This window comes from Balearica regulorum, chromosome 1 (assembly GCF_011004875.1).
Source record: "Balearica regulorum gibbericeps isolate bBalReg1 chromosome 1, bBalReg1.pri, whole genome shotgun sequence".
In the NCBI taxonomy this organism is placed as follows: domain Eukaryota; kingdom Metazoa; phylum Chordata; class Aves; order Gruiformes; family Gruidae; genus Balearica; species Balearica regulorum.
The window spans coordinates 142142787-142167861 of NC_046184.1; the positions used below are offsets into that span (position 1 = coordinate 142142787).

General features: G+C 41.8%; 1 protein-coding gene across 4 annotated transcripts; it reads left to right on the plus strand.

Moving 5' to 3' along the window:
- Positions 1-4891: 4891 nt before the first annotated feature.
- On the plus strand, positions 4892-21094 carry LOC104630238 (arylsulfatase D). 4 transcript variants are annotated; one of them, XM_075736437.1, is made up of 12 exons: positions 4892-5013; positions 5537-6341; positions 9177-9242; positions 11900-12049; positions 13067-13188; positions 14155-14277; positions 15516-15939; positions 16856-16992; positions 17201-17335; positions 19209-19371; positions 20031-20152; positions 20613-21094. In XM_075736437.1, exons 4-12 carry the CDS (start codon positions 11901-11903, stop codon positions 20978-20980), a joined length of 1743 nt encoding a protein of 580 aa, XP_075592552.1. In that variant the 5' UTR covers positions 4892-5013; positions 5537-6341; positions 9177-9242; position 11900; the 3' UTR covers positions 20981-21094. The 4 variants fall into 4 exon arrangements, with proteins under 4 accessions (XP_075592552.1, XP_075592537.1, XP_075592544.1 ...); XM_075736422.1 differs by lacking the exon at positions 5537-6341 and having other exon boundaries at positions 4972-5013; XM_075736429.1 differs by lacking the exons at positions 4892-5013; positions 5537-6341 and adding an exon at positions 5437-5506.
- Positions 21095-25075: the final 3981 nt, after the last annotated feature.

The following is a 25075-nucleotide window of genomic DNA, read 5'->3' on the forward strand; positions in this document are numbered from 1 at the left end:
ACGACCTTCTCCAACGTGAGTCCTTCCTGGGGGCTGCAGTTCTTCACGAACTGCTCCAGTGTGGGTCTCTCCCACGGGGTGCAGACCTTCAGGGGCAGACTGCTCCAGCGTGGGTCCCCCACGGGGTCACAAGTCCTGCCAGCAAACCTGCTCCAGCGTGGGCTCCTCTCTCCACGGGGCCACAGGTCCTGCCAGGAGCTTGCTCCATCACGGGCTTCCCACGGGGTCACAGCCTCCTTCAGGTGCCTCCACCTGCTCCGGCGTGGGGTCCTCCACGGGCTGCAGGTGGAATCGCTACACCCCCTCATCCTTCCTCCATGGGCTGCAGGGGGACAGCCTGCCTCACCATGGTCTTCACCACGGGCTGCAGGGGGATCTCTGCTCTGGCGCCTGGAGCACCTCCTGCCCCTCCTTCTGCACTGACCTGGGTGTCTGCAGAGTTTCTCAGATCTTCTCACTTTTCTCTCTGGCTGCAAAAGCTCCCTCTAAGTTTTTTTTTTCCTTCTTAAATATGTTATCACAGAGGCGCTGATGGGCTTGGCCTTGGCCAGCGGCGGGTCCATCTTGGAGCCGGCTGGCATTGGCTCTGTCAGACACAGGGGAAGCTTCTAGCAGCTTCTCACAGAAGCCACCCCTGTAGCCCCCCCTGCTACCAAAACCTTGCCACACAAACCCAATACACACCATCAAGGTGCTTACTGTGAAATTCATGATGACCAATGTCATCGCCCTTTAAATAATGGATTTGGCTGTTTTTATGGAATGTCTTTTAGCTTAGTAAAATAGCTGTCAGGTAACTTAGCCTCCAGGACTGATGAGGGCCTTCAGCATGAAGCTCTGGCTTTATAATCAGATGACTGGCCTCATTACACTCACTTTTGCCTTTGGATGACTTACTGGCTTAATTTCAGCCAGCTGGAAAACTGTCATCTGCCTTGCTGGGTTTAATCTCTTGTTCTTTGCCATCTAGTTCTCATTGTTGGTTTGTAAAACACAGGAACAGGGTTATGATGAGAGCCCATGAAATTACAGCACAACCAGTGGTGATGGAAAGGACTTCACTTTTTATCTTGAGGGAGGCAGCATCACCTACTGGCAGTTAAAGTATATTTCCCTGCAAATATACTTTTGTTTCTGGGGCATCTTGCTTCTCTGAATATCTGAGAAATGAATGAACAGTAAGTCAATTGTTTGAAGCCAAGATTTCAAAAGTAAGTCTGACTCTATATTAATGATAATATTATGTCTTCATTTCAAAAGCTGAGGTAGCCCTGAATTTTCCATGATCATTAGCTCTCTTCAAGCAACTTGCAAATCTTGGAACAAAATTATCCAGACTACACTTAAACAAATATTTATTTTTGGTCAGGAGACCGAAACTTTGTAAAGGATTGCAGCCAAAGACAGGAGCTGACTGGGCTTCCAGAACAGCACATCCTATGGCAAGTATTTCACGTTCACTTCAGTCACGGGCCCAAAAAATTAGGCGCATCTCATTGTACTTTACTTGAGCTACTGACCCATGTAAGAACTACAGGGAGGCTTTTTTCCTTTCTCTGCCCAGCATTTTCGAGCAGGAAGGACTCATCATAACTTCCAGTCTTCCGACTTCTGGCAGTACCACTTAGGGCAGGTGCTAAAATAACAAATCTCACTATTTTCTGTAAGGGATCACAAGCCAGGGAATCTTACCTGCTATGGAAATCACATGTGTCTCTGAAGTTTTAAACTTTCCTCCTTTGTCTTCCAGTCACATGTCAAGAAATGCTGTCACAGCATCTGTAATTGTATCTGAAAAAACAACACAGATCTGCTGAAGAGCAGAGATTGATTTGTTATTCTAATGATTTTACGATTAAGAATTTAAACTCTGTCTTTGAAGAAAACTATAAGTCACAGATTCACAGAACAGTAGGGGTTGGAAGGGACCTCTGGAGGTCATCTAGTCCAACACCCCTGCTAAAGCAGGATCACCTACAGCAGGTTGCACAGGATCGTGTCCAGGTGGGTTTTGAATATCTCCAGAGAAGGAGACTCCACAGCCTCTCTGGGCAGCCTGTTCCAGTGCTCGGTCACCCTCACAGTGAAGAAGTTTTAGCTCATATTCAGGTGGAAAACTAAGTTATTCTTTCACTTGATATTATTTTTTATTTGGAAACCAGTGCAACCATTCTTTCCCCTTTTAACCCCTTTTATATGTCCACAACCCTCTTTACCACTGAGAAATTTCTTGGGAGGAGCAGCAGAGGTTTATATGGACAGAGTGCAGTCAAGATGGACTGGATGGTGATTAAACTAACATGTCAAATAGGCATGTCTTTACCTACTGCATAGATCAAAATATATAGGAAAAATGCAGTTGCTTATAAAAGAACAAGGAAGAGAAAAAGCCAAGTATTTAATGAATCATTTATAACTTCAGCCTGTCTGCTCTTATGTCTGTTCCTCTTGCTCCATTACTCCCTTTCTGAGACCAAATATACTCTTCTAGTTTTCATTCTTTCAGTTTCTGCAGTCTAGTGTTTACCAGATTTTGACTGTAGTTAATAAATTTTGCTTAAAGTACCTAATGTCTTAAATAAGTGTCTTTAAGTGCAATGACTGTTTAGTTGTTACGATACGCAAGCATGCCAAGACAAGTACGCTCAGCAGGCTCTGATTTTAAATAGTGCTAGATGGGACTCTTAAACTATTGATACTACCGATAAACAAATGTCATTTTAACTTTATTACTACCTGTAAGTCTTCAACATTCAGAAGAGTGCTGACAACTGTTGAACATTTTCAAATATAAAAAAAAATGTTTATGAATTTTAATGGTTAGCACTTAGGGCCACAGCCCACTCTCTGTCTCTGCATTGCGTCACAGGGTCTTGGTCTGGAATTGGGTCTCTACATACGGCAGCAAAGACACCGCTACCAAGGAGCTCCCTTCACAAAGTGCTCCTTCTTGGCACTTGCAGGCTTTTTCTGCGATTGAAAATACAGCTCCTGCAAACACTGATGTTTAGGTTCCGTGCAACTGGGCCATCCATTACGCTTGGATGACTGGGGGCGGCTGAATTTAAAGCTGGTCTCTTTTGTTATTCCCCATATATGGGGATCCATATGTCATTTAGAGTGATTATGTCACTCAGCTTGCCAAATAAATTGACTCAAAGGACTAACAATAAAACAGCCTTATTGTAAACCCCAAGCTAAAGGCATTTAAGTCACAAAAATGCCAAAATAACCTATAAAGACATGACAAATAACACTGGAGAAAGGAGCCGAACAGAAAAATGCATCCAAGGTTAAAAACTGTTCTTTTCGGTTCTGGGGGGAAAAAAACCCAAACCAGATATGTATAATGTAAGCTACCTAAAACTGGTTAAATCAACAAAAATACATGCTAAAATATTAACATAAAATTAACATGTCAAAATAGCAAGTATTTTTTAAAAATTCATATTCAATCTATACAAAAGAATTTGAGACATCAAGAAAAAAAACATTCATAATCAGGAGATACTGAAGTTGCTTTATTTCACCATATTTCAGTCTTTCTCTGGAGGCCAAACTGAAAATGCTGTTGACAAGGAAGATTTTAAAAACATCACTTTACCTTACCCTGTTTCTGATTATGGCAGGTGGTCAGAGAGACAAGATGAAAGAGCCTTTCTGGCTGAAATACAGTGAGATTTCCACAGGTGTGACAGCTGGGAATAGCGTGATCAGATCTGCACTGGAGTAGAAGGGCCAAAACCAAATCTCTGCTTTCTTCACCATGTCTTTGCAGGTCCTTTTGTCCTTTCCTTCAGTCTCGGTTTTTAACCCAGGAACTTTCTCCTGCTTCCTGAGTTGTACCATTTTCATCTTGTTCTTTCCAAGTCACTCCAGAAAATCTCTTTCTCTTTAGTATTTCTGAAGCTTTACTTTAATATCTGCTCCCTCATGCATGCAAGCATCCTTCTCTCCTCAGGAACGTCCTTGTCCTAATTTGAGCTGAAGGCTCCTTCCTTGCACTCTCATTTCTTTGCACCACTCCAAGAGCTTCTCTCAGCTTCAATTACTTCTGCCAATTACTTCTGTGGGCAGGAGTTCTTGGTTCTTGAGGAAAATGGTGCAATTGCTACTGCTATATCCAGATAAACATTTAAGTACTTAATGTTCTCCTTGAGGCTCATGCACTGCACACACTGATGACACTACAAATCTCTTCGGTACCTTGTATTTATAAGGTCTAGTTAATAAGTTCTGATCATTTTCTCCACCTTGCCATATTTTATATTAATATTTATTTTGGCCTCTAAGCAATTTAGGATCCTCAATAATGTATCTACACTAAGAACCTCTATCCTTTTTTCTGTCTTTCTTTGAATAAAGCCCTTATTCAGTGGATTACAGCATGACACATTTGTACCCTCTTTTTAAAGCACCGTAAGTACATGTACCCAGTAAAAGGAGGGGTACGGTGCCCCCATGGGCCTGTGAAGTTGCATGGCAAGCCAAACTGTGCAACCACATGAATACTGGTGCTGGCGCAGGAGAGAACTCACAGATAGAGCAACTATAATAACACAATGAGGAATTAGCCAGGCCGCCAGAGTTGGTATGCATACACCAACACGAAACTACGATGATTGATTTTCTTGGACCTCAAGGGGGCTAGCTGGCTTGCCCTGTGCGTTAGCCATGGCTACCCTGCTTCCATCCATAGGGCGGTTCTCCATGCGGCACGATGTAGCCTACAGTCTCGCTGCCCGTGATTTATGATCTTCCACTCAGTTACCGGTGAAGCTCCTTCTACTGGCCTTGGCTGTTAGAGGAGCTGTATTTCCAGCTTTTACTTTAAAACATTTCTTCCTTATTCAGCACTTGTCACAGGGGCAGGCAGCGTGAAATCTGACCTTTGACCAGATTTTACAAATGTACAAACCATGCTTTTGAAAACCCCTCTTTAGAAGCAAACATCAGAAAGCCTGAGACGAAGGGGAAAGCGAGAACAAAGCACCTGCAGTGAGTACGCATGAAGTAAAAGATTAGCTTTTAAAAAAAAAAAAAAAAAAAGTCGGCTCCATTTTCCCTCGGAGAGGACATTTTCTGCCTCCCTTTACACAAAGCTGACACGTCTTTCAAGCAGGGCTGAACTTGCCTTTGCTCACCGCGGAGCCCCGGCTGCTGGTGGGTCTTGGGGCCGGGCCCGGTACTCTTCCGGGTGGGCTCCAGCCCGTTTCCCGCAAAGAGTTACTGGGATGCTGCGCTGAAACACTGACCTTTGCCCTGCAGAGCTGCGCCTTCCTGGGACAGCGTCCTGCCTCTGCTCTTGCTCCCATCCTCCTCCGCTACGCTCTGGCCTCTGCCCACCCGGCAGCTCGGACATGGCAAAAACAGCGTCTGAGCAGGGGTAGGGTGTGCGGGAGGGGGCAAAGGGGGGGTTACAGTAATTAATAATCTGTGTTTTCTTTCCCCCTTTGGAGTTGCAAACCAAACCCCAGGTTTTGGAGGGTTAGGTGGTGAATAATGGGTTATTCTGCTCTTTTATTATTCTTACTAGAGTTATTGCGGATTTAGAAGGGCGTGCACAAAGCATGATTTGCCTCCGGATTGCTTCCATGGGATCTTCAGTTTCTGTAGCAGCCGTGCTCCTAGCTGCCGCTCTTTTTTCCTCATTTCTCTGCCCTGTTGCTGTCTCCAATTTTCTACCCTTGTGCGTTGCTCTTGTCCCAGCTGTAAGGAAAACTGTGTGTTCCCAGCTGAGTAGTTGGAAGCCAGAAGGACAATTAGATCATTTAGACCAGGAAATACTAATCATGATGTGACAATGCATGAGCTAATTTAAAGCCTAGGGCCAGATCATCCCTTTCCGCTGGGGCTCTGAAGGCAGGGTGCTGCTGTGCTGGAACTGGGTAGCCATAATAAACTAAAAAAATTTGGGTTTCTTGCCACAAGAGTTTTGGTTACTGACAACGCACAAGGCTAAGCGGTAATACAGTGCTGTAATCATGGGAACAGATAACAGCTATTGATGTTATCCGGGTCGGTAAGAACCACATCCCTACAGTGAGCTCTGTTGCAGTTGATGCCCTGAGAGTGCAGAATGGACAGGAAAAAAGACAGACCACTGAGCATCTCCTGATTTTTGGCTTCTACCTTTCTTGCAAGGATGTCCCTTGTTTTATGGCTGATGAACAGCACCTGTTTCTGGCTCACCAGCTGCAAGTACTGAGTAGGTGACTGTGTTCACATCAGCTGGGAGCTTTGTCTTCCTTGTTTCAATCATTGCATAGTTGTTGTCTCTCCTTTCCTGAATATCCAGATGCCTGGAAGCTGTGGGAGAGAGGGAAGAAAGGGACAACAAGGTGGAACAGTATGTTGCATGTGTTTCTTCCAGAGCCATAATACAATACAATACATAATACAATGTTAGCGTTCTAATATACTGTTGAATGTGATTAACCTGTTGTGTAATATATTTTTATAGAAGGTAGAAAGCCAGTATTTATTTTTGGCTAACAGCTAAGCAGCAACATACCTCCACATGTTACTTGAAAATGTTTGTTCTAATAATTATAAATCATTTTTGTTGTATTTAAATAAGTGGTAAAGGGTTTGGGGTTTTGTTTTTGCATCAGTGCACAAATAAATTCTTTCACTATCAGGTTAGACAAAGAAAAAAAGAAAGGAAATTCTTTTGCTGTTTCTAATTACTGGCTTTTAGCTTAACTGACAAGAGCTTATTCCAATTTTTTCTGTTGGAGCTGTATCTCTCAGCATTTTTAAGAATGAGAAGTTCCTTTCAATTTTGGTAGATTCCCAGAGTGAGTGGTGGTGTTGCTGCTCTTCTGGGGATGAGGGTGAAACATGAGATATGCCTGGCTTCTATGAATATTTTGGCTATGGGCAGATATTTTGAAGTGAAAGTTTGTCTTTTTTTTTCTTTGTAAAATATCAAGAAGGACTGACTCTAATCTGGGAATATATTCAGCAAGTGAAATATTCAGAGGAGGGGGGAACAGCCTGGAGCTAAGCTGCAGTGGGGGAAGAAGGGGCTAATTTTCTAGCAGTTTCAGGCTTGCTGCTTGCTTTCTGTAAAGCAAAGTCAAAAAAGCCCCAGGGTCTGCACAAGGCAGCTGGCTAGAAAAAGCTATGTAACACTATTTGGAGTTGTTACACATCCATTTGAGTTAGGTCCACCTAATTCGGCCACTTAATAAACCAAGCAAAAGCTTCTTTTGCTAAATCTCTTCAAGTGACTGCAGGCTTTGTGGCATTCCTGGCAGGTTAAATGAATTGTATTGTAAATCAATTAAGCCTTCATTAATGGCTGACAAATTTGGAGGACGTGGTAGGGCAGTCATGCGTAGTATTAGCTCCAGAAGAGACTAAGTTTTGGATAAGTCTTACAGACAATCAGAATTGTTTAACTGAGGGGAATATGCCCACATAAAGTAGTGCTGGCCAGTTCCGCTGTTCGTGGCTCTGCAGGATTTGGCCTCAATTTGCAGAATGATTTAGACTGAATTATTATAGAGTCCTATGACTCTTTATGTGGGGGTACTAGGCTGAATAACTGATGCTGTCTACTGGTTGTAAATGAAGTAATAATATTTTTAGTTAATAATGACACTTGAGAACTTAAAATGAAGTAGTAATAGCAGTGATAAATTGCAAGACTGTACTTGCTATCGGCTTGAAAATAATCAGCTCTATTAAACTTTGGGTAATCCACAGTTGCTTCCAGTGATTCTTTGTCTAGGGAGACTTCTGTTGAGAATAAGTTCGTAACACCACATATACTCAGAGTCCCCTTTTTATGTGCAAAGAATAATCAGTCTATAGAATCAGTATTTTAATATTACTTTGGAATTACATGAACCAGAATTTGTATAGTGGGGAGGCTTATTAGTGTGAGAACTAGGAGCAACTGGGAAGTTAAAAAGGAATGTTTTGATAAGAAGGAGCTTCAAGTGGAGGGCCATTTTCTTCAGGTTATTTGAACTCTTTAGGTAAGAGTCTTAAAATTAGCTTTAATTGAGCTCCTTTAGGTACCTTAGAAAAAAGTGTCTCATGTAGTGGCTGCTGCAGAAGTTACTATGGAGTTTATATCAGATTGTTGCTCTGATTGTGTCTACTGTGAACTGTTAAAATTCAGCTGACTGCCTGTTATGGGGAATCCCATAACTTATGTTTCTTTACAGCACTTTTCTTTCTTCCACTTAAGGTATGCAATCACGATCATATTGCACTCTGCTTGGAAACGTGATTGAATAATAAAATTTCTTGCTTGCAGAAAATGCATGCTCTATTTGTCTGACTTCACCTTCCAAATGCTGTCTCTGTCTCAGCAAAATTGATGAGCTTTTCAAGATCTGTGTTTTCTCCCCATTAATTTATGCACTAATTAATCTTGTCTTGTTCTTGATTGATCTCTTGTTCTCAAAATAAAACATCTTTTCCCACTCTTGAATCATTTATATGTGGTTTTCTGCCTCCATTTCAGTTCTTAAACTTCACTTTGAAAATAGTCTACTTTTGGTCAGTACATAGTTTGATCCCATCAGTACTTGTGTCTTTGAGGTAAAATCATCTTGCTAGTCCTCTTTTGTGAAGAGATACAAGGATTGATTGGGCGATTCTGCCCCTCTACTCAGCTCTTGTGAGACCCCACCTGGAGTATTGCGTCCAGCTCTGGGGACCCCAGTGCAAGAAAGACATGGAGCTGTTGGAGCGAGTCCAGAGGAGGGCCACGAAGCTGATCAGAGGGCTGGAGCACCTCTCCTGTGAGGACAGGCTGAGAGAGTTGGGGTTGTTCAGCCTGGAGAAGAGAAGGCTCTGGGGAGATCTGATTGCGGCCTGCCAGTACTGGGAGGGACTGTTTATCAGGGAGCATAGCGATAGGACGAGGGGTAATGGCCTTAAGCTGAAGGAGGGTAGATTTAGATCAGATATTAGGAAGAAATTCTTCATTGTGAGGGTGATGAGGCACTGGAACAGGTTGCCCAGAGAAGCTGTGGATGCCCCATCCCTGGAATTATTTAAGGCCAGGTTGGATGGGGCTTTGGGCAACCTGGTCTAGTGGAGGGTGTCCATGAGGTCTCTTGGACCATTCTATGGTTTTATGATTCTCTTTTCCTCCAACATCACACAGGTTACTGCTCAATTTGTTGCTTACTGTAAGCTTAACTCATTTTCAGGATTGCTGCGTACCAGGAGAAGATTGCACCGCTACCTTGCACAGCCATTGCTGCCATTCTATTCAGGTGAACAGATTTCTGGCTCCTCCCTGCATGTATTTGTTTCTACTTGACAGAATTAAAATTGCATCATTGGATTTGACGCACCTTTTTTTTTTTCCCAAGCAACCCTGTGCTCAAATGAATCACTTCTCCTGATGCTTTGTTTACTTTAAGTCTTTGTGGTTCCCTTTCTTACCCCCGTGTAGGAAATTCAACTCCATTAAAAATTATGTTTTCATGGTTCTTGCCCCTCTTTTTTTTTTTTTTTAAATTTCTTCCTGATGATTGTGAGTCACACACTGTCCTAAAGTTGTACAAGCCCTTAGAGAAGTAATCTAAGGTGCCAGGTTCTTACACAGATATAACTTTCCTGTGAAATCTTGTAGGAGGAGCAGATTTTTTCAACAGAAAGATGCTATAATCTCATAATGCTGTAATTCTCTCGGTATGCACTAAGCACAGCAATATCACCTTAGAAAATAATTCTAAGGCAAGTACAGGCACCAAATTTTATAGTTCAGTTGTTTTTTTTTTTAATATTTGATATCCTGTGCCAATGGTTTCTAACCTGTCCTCAGAAGATCATTGTCAACAAAGCTGTGGGAGCTCAACTATGGTGTAAATGCATATTAAGTCTTGTAAATAAAAGTTACATAAATAGTGGCCTGTATTTTCCTAATGTTTTGCACATATCTGATTCATTAAGCAGATGTTGTAAAATCACTTAGTAAAACTAGCTGCCAAATGATTTTTAGGGCCATCTTAACTACTTATTATTTCATGTCCTCATGTTTTTAAACAATGAGATCGTCTTCCAAGTGGAAGTCTCTGGCTATGCCTTTAACATTATCATTTCCAGAAAGAACTTCCTAGGTAATTCTGAAAAGATTTACATATATATATTATGTATGCATCTATATGCATGTTTTATGTTCTTCTTTCTTTCAACCCTTCAACCTTAAAGGTCATTTCCAGCCTAAATGATTCTATGATTCTATTGCTTTCGAGATTTATCAATGTTTAGTAACTAAACATTCTTGCACTCTTCCTCCATGTACTGCTCAAAGATGATCACTTTGAGCTCTAAGCATGGTTATTTTGTCATGTACAGTAATGCTACATAACAACTGAGGATACGGACTTGAAATTATAAGCAGTAGGTTACCTGAGGTGGAATTTGACCTTGACCCTATCTTAATCCACAAGCAGGATTACCACGGGGATCAGCAAATATCCAGCACTTAACACCATAAGAAAACAAAGTGCTAGGATGGGGCTGCAGACATCAGTAAAAGCAGGTTTCACAATCTGTAGGGCTTTTTTGTTTTGTTTTGCCCTTTTCCTTTTTTTTAATGTAACAGACAGATGGAGAGCAGTACTCTTGTCCCCAGCTGGGAAAGAAGAATGCCCGAGTGACTGAAACAGGCTGTCAGGAATTGCTTATTTCCAGGGTCCTTTAGAGACCTTCCCCCTATAGCTCTAACTGAATGTATTAGCACTCGGAAAGGATTCGTTATACCAGTATAATGCCCTGTAATAGGAGATACAGCAATGGCAAATAGAAAGTTCTGCTTTCATTTTAATGAGTAATCCAAGTATAGCAATGGGAATTGCCCACACTGCTTCTGAAGTAAGGTTTCACCACAACTCTGTAAATCACTGTTGTAACTTAATAGTAGAATGCACAAAGAAACCCAGCTGGAACTTTGCTCTTGGATGATTAAATCCCCATAGCCAGTGGTTACTTATTTACAACTGGGAGTTCATGGTCATGTTTACAGAAGGTCCTGTGTGTTGTGTTTGCCTGTTAGAGGTGATGATTACTTGTTCAGTCAAAACCATGCTTTTGTATACAAAATCTTCACACCAAAACTGTAAATCCTGGAATGATTTGCAGGAGCTTTCTCAGTCTGTGCTAGAGAGTTGCTGCTGCCCTGTGTCCAGCAAAATTGGTACATACTGCAATGACAACTCTGTCCAAGGGAAAATCAATCCAGGGCTAGTTTTTAAGACTAATGATCAGCAATACTTACTTGGAAGAACATGTAGTTTCAGATGTTCTAGGCATATATATATATATAAAGTCTGGTATGTAGATATTAAAATGTAAATTGTTTTTTGCAGATATTTAATATAGTTGATGATGGTATAGGGCCTGGTTGGCATCTTAGAATGGCGGTAGAGGAGATGGCTTCAAGTTCAAGTGTTGGAAGACAGAGTTTGTTTAGATTTTTCCACTTCCCTTCCAAATATGATTCAAATGGCTTTATTCACTGGATACAAGATATTCAGAAAATGCCAGAGTGACTTTAGAACATAATCTGAATTTTCACAGAATTTATGAAACTTAGTAATTTTTCTCAGCTCCTTGAAGTTTTCAATACATTTTTGTCACCAAAGAAAGTGTGATTCACTTCACTCACCAGAGAGAAGCAACAATCTATTTTATTGATATAAGACAGTTAACAAAGTTCAATGGTAAATGCAACAGTGGTTTAAGAAAATTTGATGGCATGGTACACTGGATTATTTCCTCATAGAGGACAGGGTCAGACAAAACTGTTAGGGAGACCCTCCTGTTGAGTCATAAGGTTCAGAGAGGACCCTGCTGGCAGACAGCTCCCATCACTCTCCAACCCTTACAAGTCACGTATGTAAAAAGTTATTTTGTTGTGTTTCAGGATGTACCTCCTAATGGCACCGACTTTATGTTTATTCTGGAACATGTTTGGCTTGTGTGCAGCTATGAACTCTAAACCCAATATACTTCTGTTTCTGGCTGATGATCTTGGCATTGGAGATGTAGGTTGTTATGGGAACAATACCATAAGGTAAAAGATCTCTCAGTACAGTATATTTAACACTGTAGAACACCTATCCTGGGTAAATAAGGGTAATTATAAAATAAGAAATAAGAAAGTCTCATCCACTTGCTTGCTGTCTCCTCCAAAACACTCCAGTCCATACTCATGTGGACTGACCTACATAAGTTATTGCATGATTGTATGCCTTCAAAACTAGGGATTACCTCCTTTAAAACTAAAAAGGCAAAGCAGAAGTGAACGGGCATTGGAACCATGTTTTACAAGCCCCTACTCATGTCCTTCAAGTGGAGCACAAATATTCTGTTGGCATGCTCTGGGTGCATCTCTCTCACGTAATGTTGGTGGGGTTGTACAGAGAAATGGGAATGCGCTTATGGAACTTTGTTGTCCTCCTTTGCTGATGGTGAAGACAGGGGAGGCCTTTTTCAGCTCTTTGTGGTGGTGGTGTCCTTTCTTCTGGGAGAGCTATGTTCCCAGACAAATGTAACTATGTGAGGATATCACTATATTATGAAATAAATAGCATGTGGTAAAAACATGGAACAAAAAGTTTTGGTTCCAAGAGCTCCAGACACCCTGGGAGATTTTCTGGCTCAACAAACACTGAAATCCAGGGTCTAACTGTGCTGGCAAAATGATCTGTTGGAGGCATTGGAATAGAAAAATATCAGCATTTCTTAGATAAGTCTTTCCATTTCAGTTTTATTTTCAAACAAAACTATCAATGATTCCTAGGTTTCTTTTCACTGTTGCCAAGCGCACTCTGTGGTTGTGTCCTGAGAATGGATTCTCTAGTGGCTACAACCTACTTCATGCACTGTATCAAACTTGTTACTATATCAGTTCTGGAGTAGTAAAGATGAGGTGGTGGTTTTTTGGTGGGTTTGGTTTTGGTTTCTTTGGGTTTGTTGGGTTTTTTGGGGTTTTTTTAGGAACTGTTCAAAAGCTCTAGTTTTTCTTGGCAATTTACTAAAATAAGTTTCAGACTACCTTGCTTGTATTATCCTTGAAACTGTTTTTTAGGACCCCAAACATTGACCGCCTGGCAAGAGAAGGAGTGAAACTTACTCAGCACATTGCCACAGCTCCACTTTGCACTCCAAGCAGAGCAGCGTTTCTCAGTGGCAGATACCCCATTAGATCAGGTTGGGCCCATTTTGAATTACAAATTTCTGTGCGTGGTGCTGAGGTACTGCGATAGCAGATAAGCATTGGAACAGGAGAATTCAGCTATTTCCTCAACCTGAGGTAGCAAATATACTGCTAGAGGCTCAAACTTTCTGTAACTAACTTCTGAATGGAAATCACTGCCTCACCAGCTGACAGAGCTTTAGCCTGACTTTATAGGATGTGGGAGATCTACATGATGAAAATAGATGGGTATGGAGAAATGCCAACAGCGGCAATATCTGTCACTTCCTTAGAGCAATGCAGCCTGGGGAAAAGTGACGGAATTCCTCTCGATGGTGATGGTTAGAGGTAGGGAGTTGACATAGGGCTCCCAAGAGAAATAGGCAAGTTCATTGCCAACACAATGCAGAAAGTCACAAAACTCTGGTGAAAATGGAGTGTTGGATCCATTCTCCACCTACCTAAGGCGACTTTTGGAAGACTTTACAGAATTCCATCTCTCACTATATATTCCTAACTATATAGGAAAATTAGTTGCCTACTTTGAGAGCTAAGAGCAAAATCAGTGTGTAAAAGTTGGGTGAACTGTATCTCACCGAACATGATACAACATCCCTCTGAGGCAGGGAAATGTGACTGTTACCTCTCATTTTAAATGAGGAGCAGAGAGCCTAAATTATCACAGTTACTCAGAAACGCAGAAAATAAAACCTACTATATACGGTAACCATTTATTTATTCTCAGTTTGATAGTAAAACTGCTGCTAAGCAGTATTTGTTTTGAAATGTAACTCTTGACCACCTGAAGTACTTGGACACGCTGATGTGACTGCCTATGAGATACACTCGGGTTTATGTCTTGTGAGGAACTCTGCCAGCCTCAGGTTGAGCACCTGATGTGGAGGTTGGCAGGAGCAGCCCAGGCTCCGCTGGCAGAGAGCAAAAGGCCCGCGGGACTGACCGGAGATGTCTTCTGTCAGGGATGGCGTCCAGCAACAGGTACCGGGCGCTGCAGTGGAACGCCGGGTCAGGAGGGCTCCCTGTTAATGAAACAACGTTTGCCAGGCTGCTGCAGCAACAAGGCTATACCACTGGACTGATAGGTAAGGGAGAACGTTTTATCGTGACCTTGAAGAACAAGCTGGTTATATGAAGAGAATTTAGAGACTGTGTTTGCCCAGAACGTTCCATTAGTCATAGATGCGAATCCTCTTCAAAAGATTGAAGGCGGGGGAGGGAAATGCTCATATTTGCTGGACAACCAAAAATACTGCAATTTAAAGTTTTATGACAATGGTAATGCCTGTACAGGGCACCCAAAACAGGAAGAATTAGTTCCAAACAAAACAATGTCTCTCAAGTATTTCATCTGCCTTTCGGAGGCAAGAGGCAGAGAAACAAAAGAAGATAGGGAAGGAAAGAAACAAAGTTTGTACCCACAGAGGAGATGATGAAGAACAAGTGTCTCTCAGATGAGGTTGTGAGGTCTCAGAGGCATGATATGGGGGCTGTTTCCTCAGATGAAGCCAAAATGCAAAGGTGTCAGGGAAGGTGTAGGATAAGCACAGTGTCCCTTCAAGCCAGGGGGTTTGGGGCCAGCTGTGCCAAATTCATTGTCATCTCCAAGTGCTTGAAATAGATGTGGCTGCATTGAGTCATGAGCTAATGAACTGCAGTCTTCCTGGCTGAGCCTGTAATTACTTGGCAATTGCATAACCCAGCAAACCTCGGGGTCTTTCAATCCAGCACATTTTCTAAGCAGACAACGGCTTCTGTCTACTTGCTCTTGTTTTTGGCAGGGATGGAGTGAAAGGTTGGTTTACAGCCTTTTCTCCTTTTCGTATGGAGTCAGGACATGCTTCAGAAATCATCTTCCTGAGTCTGGTGATCAAGATATCTGTTAACATTGGCCAAAAGTTTACTGGATCTTCCAGTAAATTTGTAATATTATGTTAAAAACAAGTTGCAACTAAACAATTGAAAGTTAGGAAGGGAATGTATTAAAACAGCCAGAGAGTTAGAGTACCTTAATTCCCTGTTCCTCATTGAAAGGTAATGAAATCCCATCCTTGTGTAACCCTTAGCCAAGCAGCTGAGCATCTTGCAAATTTCTCTATTTATTCCATGTCCATTTGGGGCTCACCCATTGTGGTATCACATTCACCTGATCAGGCACTGGTTTCACTCAGCATCCTTGTGCATGAGGAGAAGGCGTCAATACTCCATAGAAAAATGGAGTGACTCACCTAATTCCCAAACAGATGCTGACGATGCTACCTTGGGGTCCTTTTGAGTTGTCTGCCTTAATGTTCTAATTTCTTCCATGCTTTAAAACCTTCAGGAAAGTGGCATCAAGGTGTAAGCTGTGAATCCTTCAATGATCATTGTCATCATCCTCTAAATCATGGGTTTCACTACTTTTATGGTATGCCTTTCACACTTCTAAACAACTGTCAAGAAAACAAACCTCCAGGGCTGGATGTAGCCCTTCAAGCTAAGCTTTGGCTTTATAGTCAGGTAATTACTCTCGCCGTGCTCACTCTCGCTGCTGGAAAACTGACTGGTTTGATTTCCATCCGCTGGAAGATAATTGCGTGTTTTACTTTGGCGGGCAGCCTTTTCTTTATTTCTTGGTACTCCAGTTACGGCTTTGTGCAGTATTGGAACTGTATCCTGATGAGGAACCGTGACATCACTGAGCAGCCAATGAGGTTAGAGAGGACTGCTTCCCTCATGCTGAAGGAGGCAGTGTCATTTATCAAAAGGTAAATGATTGTCTGTCATTTTCTTTAAAGGGGCCAGGATGTTCTGGGCACTTGGAATAGACTATTTTTCTCCAGTGACTTTAGCTGTGTCATGATCACTGCTTTGAAACTCATATCCAAGTTCTCTATTTAGAAACCCAATGTACTTAAATTTTAACTGCAGCTGTCTCACATTGGAAGCTACAGTAAACGATATGGATTTTAACCAATTGATACATGACCATCTTGCTATGCCCTGTAATCTGTAATTACTACATTTGCTCCAAGATTAACAAGCTAATTTTTACACTTCACTGTACAATCCTCATTTATGCTCTTCATAAACCCTACAAAACACCTAGACAAAATGTGTGATGCATAAAATTATTTCATGTAAAAATCTCAAAGCACTTAAATTTAACTTTTATGGATTGAGAAGGAAGCCAAGTAAGATCGTTCATTTTCTAGATTCAAATTCTGTCTGCACAGCTTTCTATAATATTTCTGTGCATCAAGTGTCTTTCTATAAGACAGAGAAAGTAACTATTTCTTTTCTTAAAGATTGTGAAAACAAATATACTGAAAATTGTAAGTGGCCATCTTAGAAAAGCCACATGAATATTAAAGTAAATATGAGACTGTATCCAGTTACATTTAATTAAAAAGGTATCAGAGTTGGGCATCTGATTCATTTAAGCACTGTGCAAATGCTATGCCTGTTTACACATTGAAATTTGAAAATAATCCGGCTGAAAAGGATCTGTCTTGCCCACATTTCATGCAAAAAGAAAACTGTCATCTGTGATTAATGGGGATGGGGTAGATGCGGGTACAGTCCAGACCCAATGTGTGTGTCTGTGCATGTATAAATATGAAACCTTTCAAAATATTCCAAACACACAACAAAAATTATTTTTATTTTTGGTTTGTTTTTCAGAAACAGGCATGGACCATTTCTCCTCTTTGTTTCCTTTTTACATGTTCATACCCCCCTCTTTACTACGGCAAAGTTTCTTGGCAAGAGCCATCATGGTTTATACGGAGACAACGTAGAAGAAATGGACTGGATGGTGGGTAAGTATTCTTCATGAAGGGTTTGTTTCAGGCACATACACCTGTGTATTTTAAAGAAGGAAAACTAATAAGGCCAAAGTACCTACAGAAATCTAAGCTATTAAAAACTTCTTATAGGGCATTGTAAAAGATTATTATTGAAACATAAATGTGGCTTTATCTTTCTAATTGGTTAATAGGAACCTTGTGCTCTCTGCTTAAATTTAAGGCAAAATTCTGGATTCTCTTGACAAAGAAGGTTTGAAAAATCATACATTCACATACTTTGCCTCTGATCATGGAGGACACTTGGAGGCTCAGGATGGATCTGCCCAGCTGGGTGGCTGGAATGGTATTTATAAAGGTAGGAAAAACACTATGACTTTACATGAACATTAGAATCAGAAACATAATGAATTTGCCTGGTTGAAGCTATCAAGGCTGGAATGAGTTGCATTTTTAGCTTGACGTATAGGTGACATACAGAGGTGTTTTAATCTTAAAGTCACCTTTTTCTTTCAGTAAAGTGCAAGCATTGTTACAAATCTCCTTGACAAGGGTGTTGTCTTGATAACTGTAAATTATTTGGTGTTCTCAAATAAAAAGTGCTGGAAAAAATGCAGTAATGCCCTATATTGAATTCTCTCTCTCTCTCTCTCTCTGAGGCTTTTTTCCTCCCTCCACAATAGGACTATTTCCTGATTTGCTTGTTTCTTTTTCTCATTATGTTCTGGAAATCATTGCTGCCCAGCTAATCAATACAGAATAGAGTAAGGGCACATCGTGTCATGATTTCTGGCAACACTTTATTCCCCATATGTTTTTATATTCCACCCAAATCAGTGATTGGCATAAAATCCAAATGGCCTGGGTGGTCTAAGAGGATCTCACTCTTACCGCCTGCTGATCCCTTTCTGCTGTGAATCATTCTTCAACCTGCTAAGCAGCGCAGTGGCTTTTTTTTCAAGTCAAAAGAATATGCGTTCATTGCATTTTCTCCTGCCTACCCCAACAGCCCTGTGTCATCAGACTATCTCATCCTGTGACCTGTCATGAAGATATGACAATATGTGTCAGCGCTTAGGCTCTGTTATCACCAATGAACCATTCACCTCTTCCCAAAACTTTTGATGTTTTTATTTTCTTAAAACAGGCTTCTTCCATTTCAAAACCTTCTTGAGCTCTTCCACAGGGCACAGCAGAGGTCAAAGACATGGAAATTTGGCTGCCGTGAGGTGGATGCTCTGCTGCTGAGTAATGGAAGTTGCTGGCCCTTAAGAAAGGGAAGGGCTTTCAGTTATTCTGTTCATCCTCCATCTCACTCCCTGCTTTTTCTTGAGAAACTGCTCTTCTTTGTGGATGATAAGACTGTGGATTCATAAGCCTGATGGAAAAATATGTCTTTGTTAGATCCCATATTGAATACATGAATTAAAACAGGTTTCTGCTTTGGGAGTTAGGTAAATATTGTCTTTATACACCCAGCATCAGGATGCTTTATTAGGTTAGTTTCCATTAGTAGCAAGCTGAGAAAAGATGTTTTCCTGCTGTTTGAAGTAAAGCATATATGGTATGATTTCATAGGTTCAGATTTTTTTGCTTCTGAGTGAAAAGATGTTGCATTAAGCATTGGTAGAGTCAGGTCCAAACCTTAATTTCAAAAAAGGAAGAGATGTGTAAGGCATATGGAAAAATAAGTGTTAAGGATACATATTTTGAAGGGAATCTAGGGCTATAAAGGAATATATTTTTTTTTAGCTGTTTATTAAAATAGGATACCAATTAGTAAAGCTTGTGTATGTTTAAAGAGAATATCAAGTATTTCTTCGGTCTTGAGTTCTTCCAATTTCCAGTTCCTCCTCTCTTCTTTTGCTGGGAATCTCTTTAATAACACAGGTGAATGCAAGCAATCTATGGAATGGAGGATAACAGAAGGTTGAAGCTGTTTTACTGTGGCTGAACATAGGTTTTCAAAAGTAGATTTATTATTCCTACCCTCACCTGTGCTCAAAGTTAAAATAGAGATTGCCTCCCCCTATCTTTCTAAGTTTGGATGAGTTTTATATTCTACATTTTGAGGCCTTCTCAAGTATGTGAAGTCCAATGCAAATGAAGAGTCAAATCTGTTGGTAAGCAGTGTATTACTGCATCTTTTTCTGTACATTCAAATGCAACAAGCCAATGAAGAGATTTGTGTTTGCCTCTCAACTGCCATATGTTGATTCATTTCACCACAGGTGGAAAAGGCATGGGAGGCTGGGAAGGAGGGATCCGTGTGCCAGGAGTATTTAGGTGGCCAGGGGTGTTACCTGCAGGCACAGTTATCGATGAACCTACAAGCCTTATGGATATTTATCCCACAGTTGTTCATCTGGCTGGAGGAATATTGCCACAGGACAGGTATGGAGATGTTTTCAACAGGAGAGGTTGATAGGAAAGCTAAGTACTAAACATTGACTGTGTTTCTTATCATCCTTGGAGATCTCAAATATTTTTTTAGCCTCAAGCCTGGTCTGAGATTTTGAATTAGTGAGCAAACTCTCCCAGATACACCCACAGGTGTGCCCATGGCCAGAGAAATTGTTCTTGCCAAAGACCAGGTGCTAGTTTCAACCCCAGGTTCAACCTCCTTCAGGAAAGAACTGGTGGCTGAGGTTGTTTTGGTACTAACTGACTTGACTATGCACACTTACAAATACCTCCTAAAGTCATTAAATCCATCCTTACTCAACAGATTTCTTTAAGTTCCTTTGCAAATTGCTAAATGTAAACAATTATGAGATTGGTATTGATTTCCTGAATAAATTACTTTGTTCTGTTAGATCAACTTCTAAATATTGTTTACGTATTGCTAAGTGGAATGAGTTGACCCAGCTATTAAAAAATAAAAATAGCGATTTAAATATTGGCTCAGCAGTCTGCTGGCTGCTGTAAACCTATGACCAAATTATTCTATACCCTGTCTCAAGCACTGGTGCAGCGATGCAAAGGCAATGATAAGTATGCAGTTCACTGTCAGGTTGGCCCCCACCTGACCATGCTTCTTCCCATTACATAAGGGTGATCGATGGACGAAACTTGCTGCCTTTACTGCGAGGAAGAGCTCAAAAGTCAGAGCACGAGTTCCTGTTTCACTATTGTGGGTCCTACTTGCATGCGGTGCGTTGGCACCAAAAGGACAGTAAGTATAAACGTTTGTTCTGCAGTAACTGCAAAACATGAGTTTTCTCCTCTTGATAGCCATCTTGCTAATTGACAAATTTATTGCATGATGGATGTTTATCAGTACTGATCTCTGAGATTCTTGAAATTGTTGTGCATGACATACCAGTGACTCTGGCTAGCCGGATGTGTCTTACAGCAAAGAAATATTTGTAAGTAACAAACCTATAGGAAGTAGGGTGGGAATACAGGCTGTCTAGTTCCACATTGGAAATTTAAGGTGGTTTTCCTCATATTTCTAGTGTTTTCCATCTTCAAAGTCAGTACTCCATACAGAGAATATGATTTGTGGCGATGGGGGTGCCAGGGTGTGTGAGAAAAAGTGTCCTTAGTAAATAGCTGTACTCCTATTACTTGAAGGCGCTTTCCATTTTCCTTTATTGTCTTGTAGTTGTGCCATAAGATTTCTTTCCTGCTAGGTGGAGCCATCTGGAAGGCTCATTATGTGACCCCTGTCTTTCATCCACCTGGGGCTGGGGCTTGTTATGGAAAAGGAATTTGCCCATGTTTTGGGGAAGGTGTGACCCATCATGACCCTCCATTGCTGTTTGATCTCTCGCGAGACCCTTCTGAAGCCAAACCTCTGTCGGCTGACACCGAGCCCCTCTTTGACGCTGTGATAAGGAAGATTGGAAGAGCCATAGAAGAGCATCGCAGGACACTGACTCCAGTCCCAGAGCAGCTCTCCGTGTACAACGTGGTGTGGAAGCCATGGCTGCAGCCGTGCTGTGGGACGTTCCCATTCTGTTGGTGTGACAAGGAAAGTGACAGCACACAAAGTCTGTGAGACGGATGTCTCCTGTGGCACTGAGTCCTCTCTGACAAAGCTTTCAGAAAATAACTGTGTCCTTTCTCTGGGAAGCAAAGTGGATGAAAATAAAGAAAATGGATGTTGATCAGACATTTTTCTCTTCATTCTTCACCACTAGCCAAAGGTCTATGGAAATCCTTGTCTTGGATGAAGGGTGTTTGACACCGTTATGATTTAGTCAATTCAGAATTTATTAATAGTCTAAGGTAAACCAAAGGTTAAATTTTAGCAGCACTTAATGATTGACTAATTTTAAAGATTTACAAGTAATTTAGTAAAATATATTATGATCAAATGGAGACTTAAATACCGATTCAAAGATGACAAGATTCACACTAACTTACTGTAAGGTACCTTAAATCAAAGTCTATAGATAGGTAGATATATATTTTATATATATGTAAAACATAGGATAAACAAATACAGACAAACAGAAATATTACGGCCCAGTAATAGATGTCACCCACATTCATAAAGGCAAATGTATGTATTTTATGTAAGTAGAAAGGTGGATGAAGGAAGGTAGCTTATAGTTAGCATTTCCTCCTTCAAGTTTAGGGTAAAAACCCACAATGCATTTGCATTCCTCAACAAGTGATAGTTGAAACTCAAAAAGGCTGGAAGCTAGCGTATAGTTAAAATTTCCCTCTTCAAGTTTAGAGTAAATATTCACAATACATTGGCATTCTTCAACGAGTGATAGTTGAGACTCGAGAAGGCTGACTTCGCCCTGTTCTCCCATCAGCAGATGATTCTTGAGAAGTTTGTGCCTGAGTGTGGTGGGTTGACCCTGACTGAGGGCCAGGTGCCCACCAGAGCCGCTCTATCACTCCCCTCTTTCATTAGACAGGGGAGAAAAGGTACAATGAAAAAAAAAAAAACTTACGGGTTGAGATAAGGACAGGGAGAGATCATTCTCTAATTATCATCACGAGCAAAACAGACCGAATTTAGAGAGGGAATTCATCTTATTTATTACTAAGCAAAACAGAGTAGAGGAATGAGAAATAAAACCAAATCTTAAAACACCTCCCCCCACCCCTCCCATCTTCCCGGGCTCAACTTCACTCCCGGCTTCAACCTCTGCCCCCCTCAGCGGCACAGGGGGATGGGGAATGGGGGTTACGGTCAATTCATCACGCGGTGTTTCTGCCGCTTCTTCATCCTCAGGGGGAGGACTGCTCTCATCGTTCCCCTGCTCCAGCGTGGGGTCCCTCTCACGGGCGACAGTCCTTCACGACCTTCTCCAACGTGAGTCTCCTCCACGGGGTGCAGACCTTCAGGAGCAAACTGCTCCAGCGTGGGTCCCCCACGGGGCCACAGGTCCTGCCAGGAGCTTGCTCCAGTGCGGACCTCCCACGGGGTCACAGCCTCCTTCAGGTGTCTCCACCTGCTCCGGCGTGGGGTCCTCCACGGGCTGCAGGTGGAATCTCTACACCCCCTCATCCTTCCTCCATGGGCTGCAGGGGGACAGCCTGCCTCACCATGGTCTTCACCACGGGCTGCAGGGGAATCTTGCTCCGGCGCCTGGAGCACCTCCTGCCCCTCCTTCTGCACTGACCTGGGTGTCTGCAGAGTTTCTTATATCTTCTCACTCCTCTCTCTGGCTGCAAAAGCTCTCTCTAACTGTTTTTTCTCTTTCTTAAATATGTTATCACAGAGGCGCTGATTGGCTCGGCCTTGGCCAGCGACGAGTCCGTCTTGGAGCCGGCTGGCATTGGCTCTGTCAGACACAGGGAAAGCTTCTAGCAGCTTCTCACAGAAGCCACCCCTGTAGCCCCCCGGCTACCAAAACCTTGCCACGCAAAACCAACACATTGAGAGGTGTCCCAGCTCAGGGGAGATGCCGGTCACAGCCCACTGCCATCCAGGAGAGCTCAAAGGGTCTTGCTTAGAATTGCTAATTATAGGAGTTGAGATAATTGAGTTTTGTCAGGTACTTTTCCACTTTGTCCCAGCTTGGATGGCGAAATATTCTGGTACTTGCCACCAGTTGTGCAGACTCAGAGCTTTTCTGGCATGTCCCCCTTTGGGGCCACAACCCAGGTACAGATGTGCCAGGTTGTCAGGAGGTGATCGATCATCATTCCCATTCCCACGCCATAGGCAAAGCAAGAGCCAGGCACGTTAAGGGGGTGCCCTAATTCTCTGATCTGTTGCCTTTCACCATCCACGCCCAACTCATCCCAGGTTGGAGTGTGGCCCAGGAATCCCGGTAGGCACGTGGCCCAGGAAAAAAGGGGAAAGATCGCACCAAGTACCGAGCGGCTCAAGGGGGGAGGCAGGGGTCGCACCGCCCTGATCCTGTCTGGTGTGGTAAAAGGCTTGAATGGAGACTGCCTTGCAAGTTTGTGTGTAGGAGGTGGCTGTAGAGGTGTACGCCGAAACTCTGCCTAATTCATGCCTGCTCTAGGAGGAAATTGGAGAGCTCTGCAGAGCCCCTAGTGCATGGTGCTGAGCAGGCATTAGTAAGAAATACTTGACTTACGCAGAACTCTAGATGTTTGCAGTTGTACTCCTATAGCCCACAAATCATGGTTGTATTCTATCCAGACATAGTAGCTGGTGTCATTATTGCTTCCTGTACTTCTCTGTTATCTCTGCAGTAATCTTGTCGAGATGTTGAGCAATATCTGAGACAGAGTGATTTAGTGAGGGATCGTTCTCAAGTTGTGAATAGCTTTTTCAACAGATCTGCAGCTTTAGCTGTGTAACAATACCATATATCACAAATGGTATGAAATACAAAATATTAAAAGTCTAGTATACCTCTGCAGCACTTAGAAAAGAGAGAGAAGCATTTTGCTCTTCAGAAAGACGTCCTGGTGCGTACCAGTTTGGCAAACAGCAATTTTATTGAATACAAGATGTCAATAAAAAATGTTTTGGATTAATAGCTTGCCCTGTTTCATTGTCAGTTCCAGAAAAACAAGGTTCACTTGAGAGTCATATTGAAATCAATGCCCTAAAAATATTTGGTAGCAGTATACATAGGTTTACAAACTACAACTCATATTGGGAAGACCCCTTTTTACAAATTAAAAAAAAAACCCAAACAAACAAAAACAACAACAAAACCAACACAATTCCTTCCCACAAAAAAGAAAGAAAAAAAACCCCGACAACCAACAAAAATAAAAATCCTGCAGTGGTGTTACCCTAGCCAGACTTTCTGAGGAGATATTTCTTTCCAGTGAAATTTGCAGTAAAATTACAGATTTTAGGGCTTTGAATTGTATTAATGACTGAGGTTTTTTGTAGGAGTGGATGAAGTCAGAGTTTATTATAAGCATGCCGCTAGAACTCTAAAGAACTTGGGGGTTATTTTAGTTTTGTTGTTGTCATGTGTCCCTTCCCCTCCTCCTGCCCCAAGGAATACCCCTGCAAACGTTTCACTTGCTCAGCCAGTTTAGTTGATTCAATTTTCAGTTTAGCTCTTAGTCTTTTTTCATTGTGACATAGAAACAATTCTACAAATTTCTGTTTGTGTCATTTCAGTATTTATGTTCTTCACTAAGTTCACTCCGAAAACTTATCAAAGGCAGAAGGGACTATATGAATGCCAGTGTTTGCTTTTAGTATTCAGACACGTGCAAAAAGCCAGATAGAAAGTGGCAGTATAAAGCACGCAATAAGTCAAAACCTGAGTTTTTGCTGGCAGAAAATTTGCCTGTATGCAGCAGTGAGTAAACAGCAGCTTCCTATGCTCTGGCACAGTGAAAAGCCAGTTAGCATAAGAGGAGGAAATACTGCAGGACTCAAATGCAGAGATAAAAAACATCTCCTTTCTATTTCATTGTTACAAACCTTTTTTTTTTTTTTTTTTTTAAAGTCTTGGTTTAAAGCTTAGTTCTGTTGAAGACAGTCAGTAATCACAGCTGTTACCTCTGTATTGGGTCACTAACATAGCGGTGAGGAACAGGATGCAAGGTCTGTCCTAGCAGAATGCCTCCTCCGCTTCCAGATAGAGTTTTGTTATCAGGGAAAAATTTAAAGGTATGAGGGCTTTGGGTTGTTTTTTTTTTTTTGGTGGTGGTTTTTTAAGGCATGCCAGCAGCAGCGTGGACACAT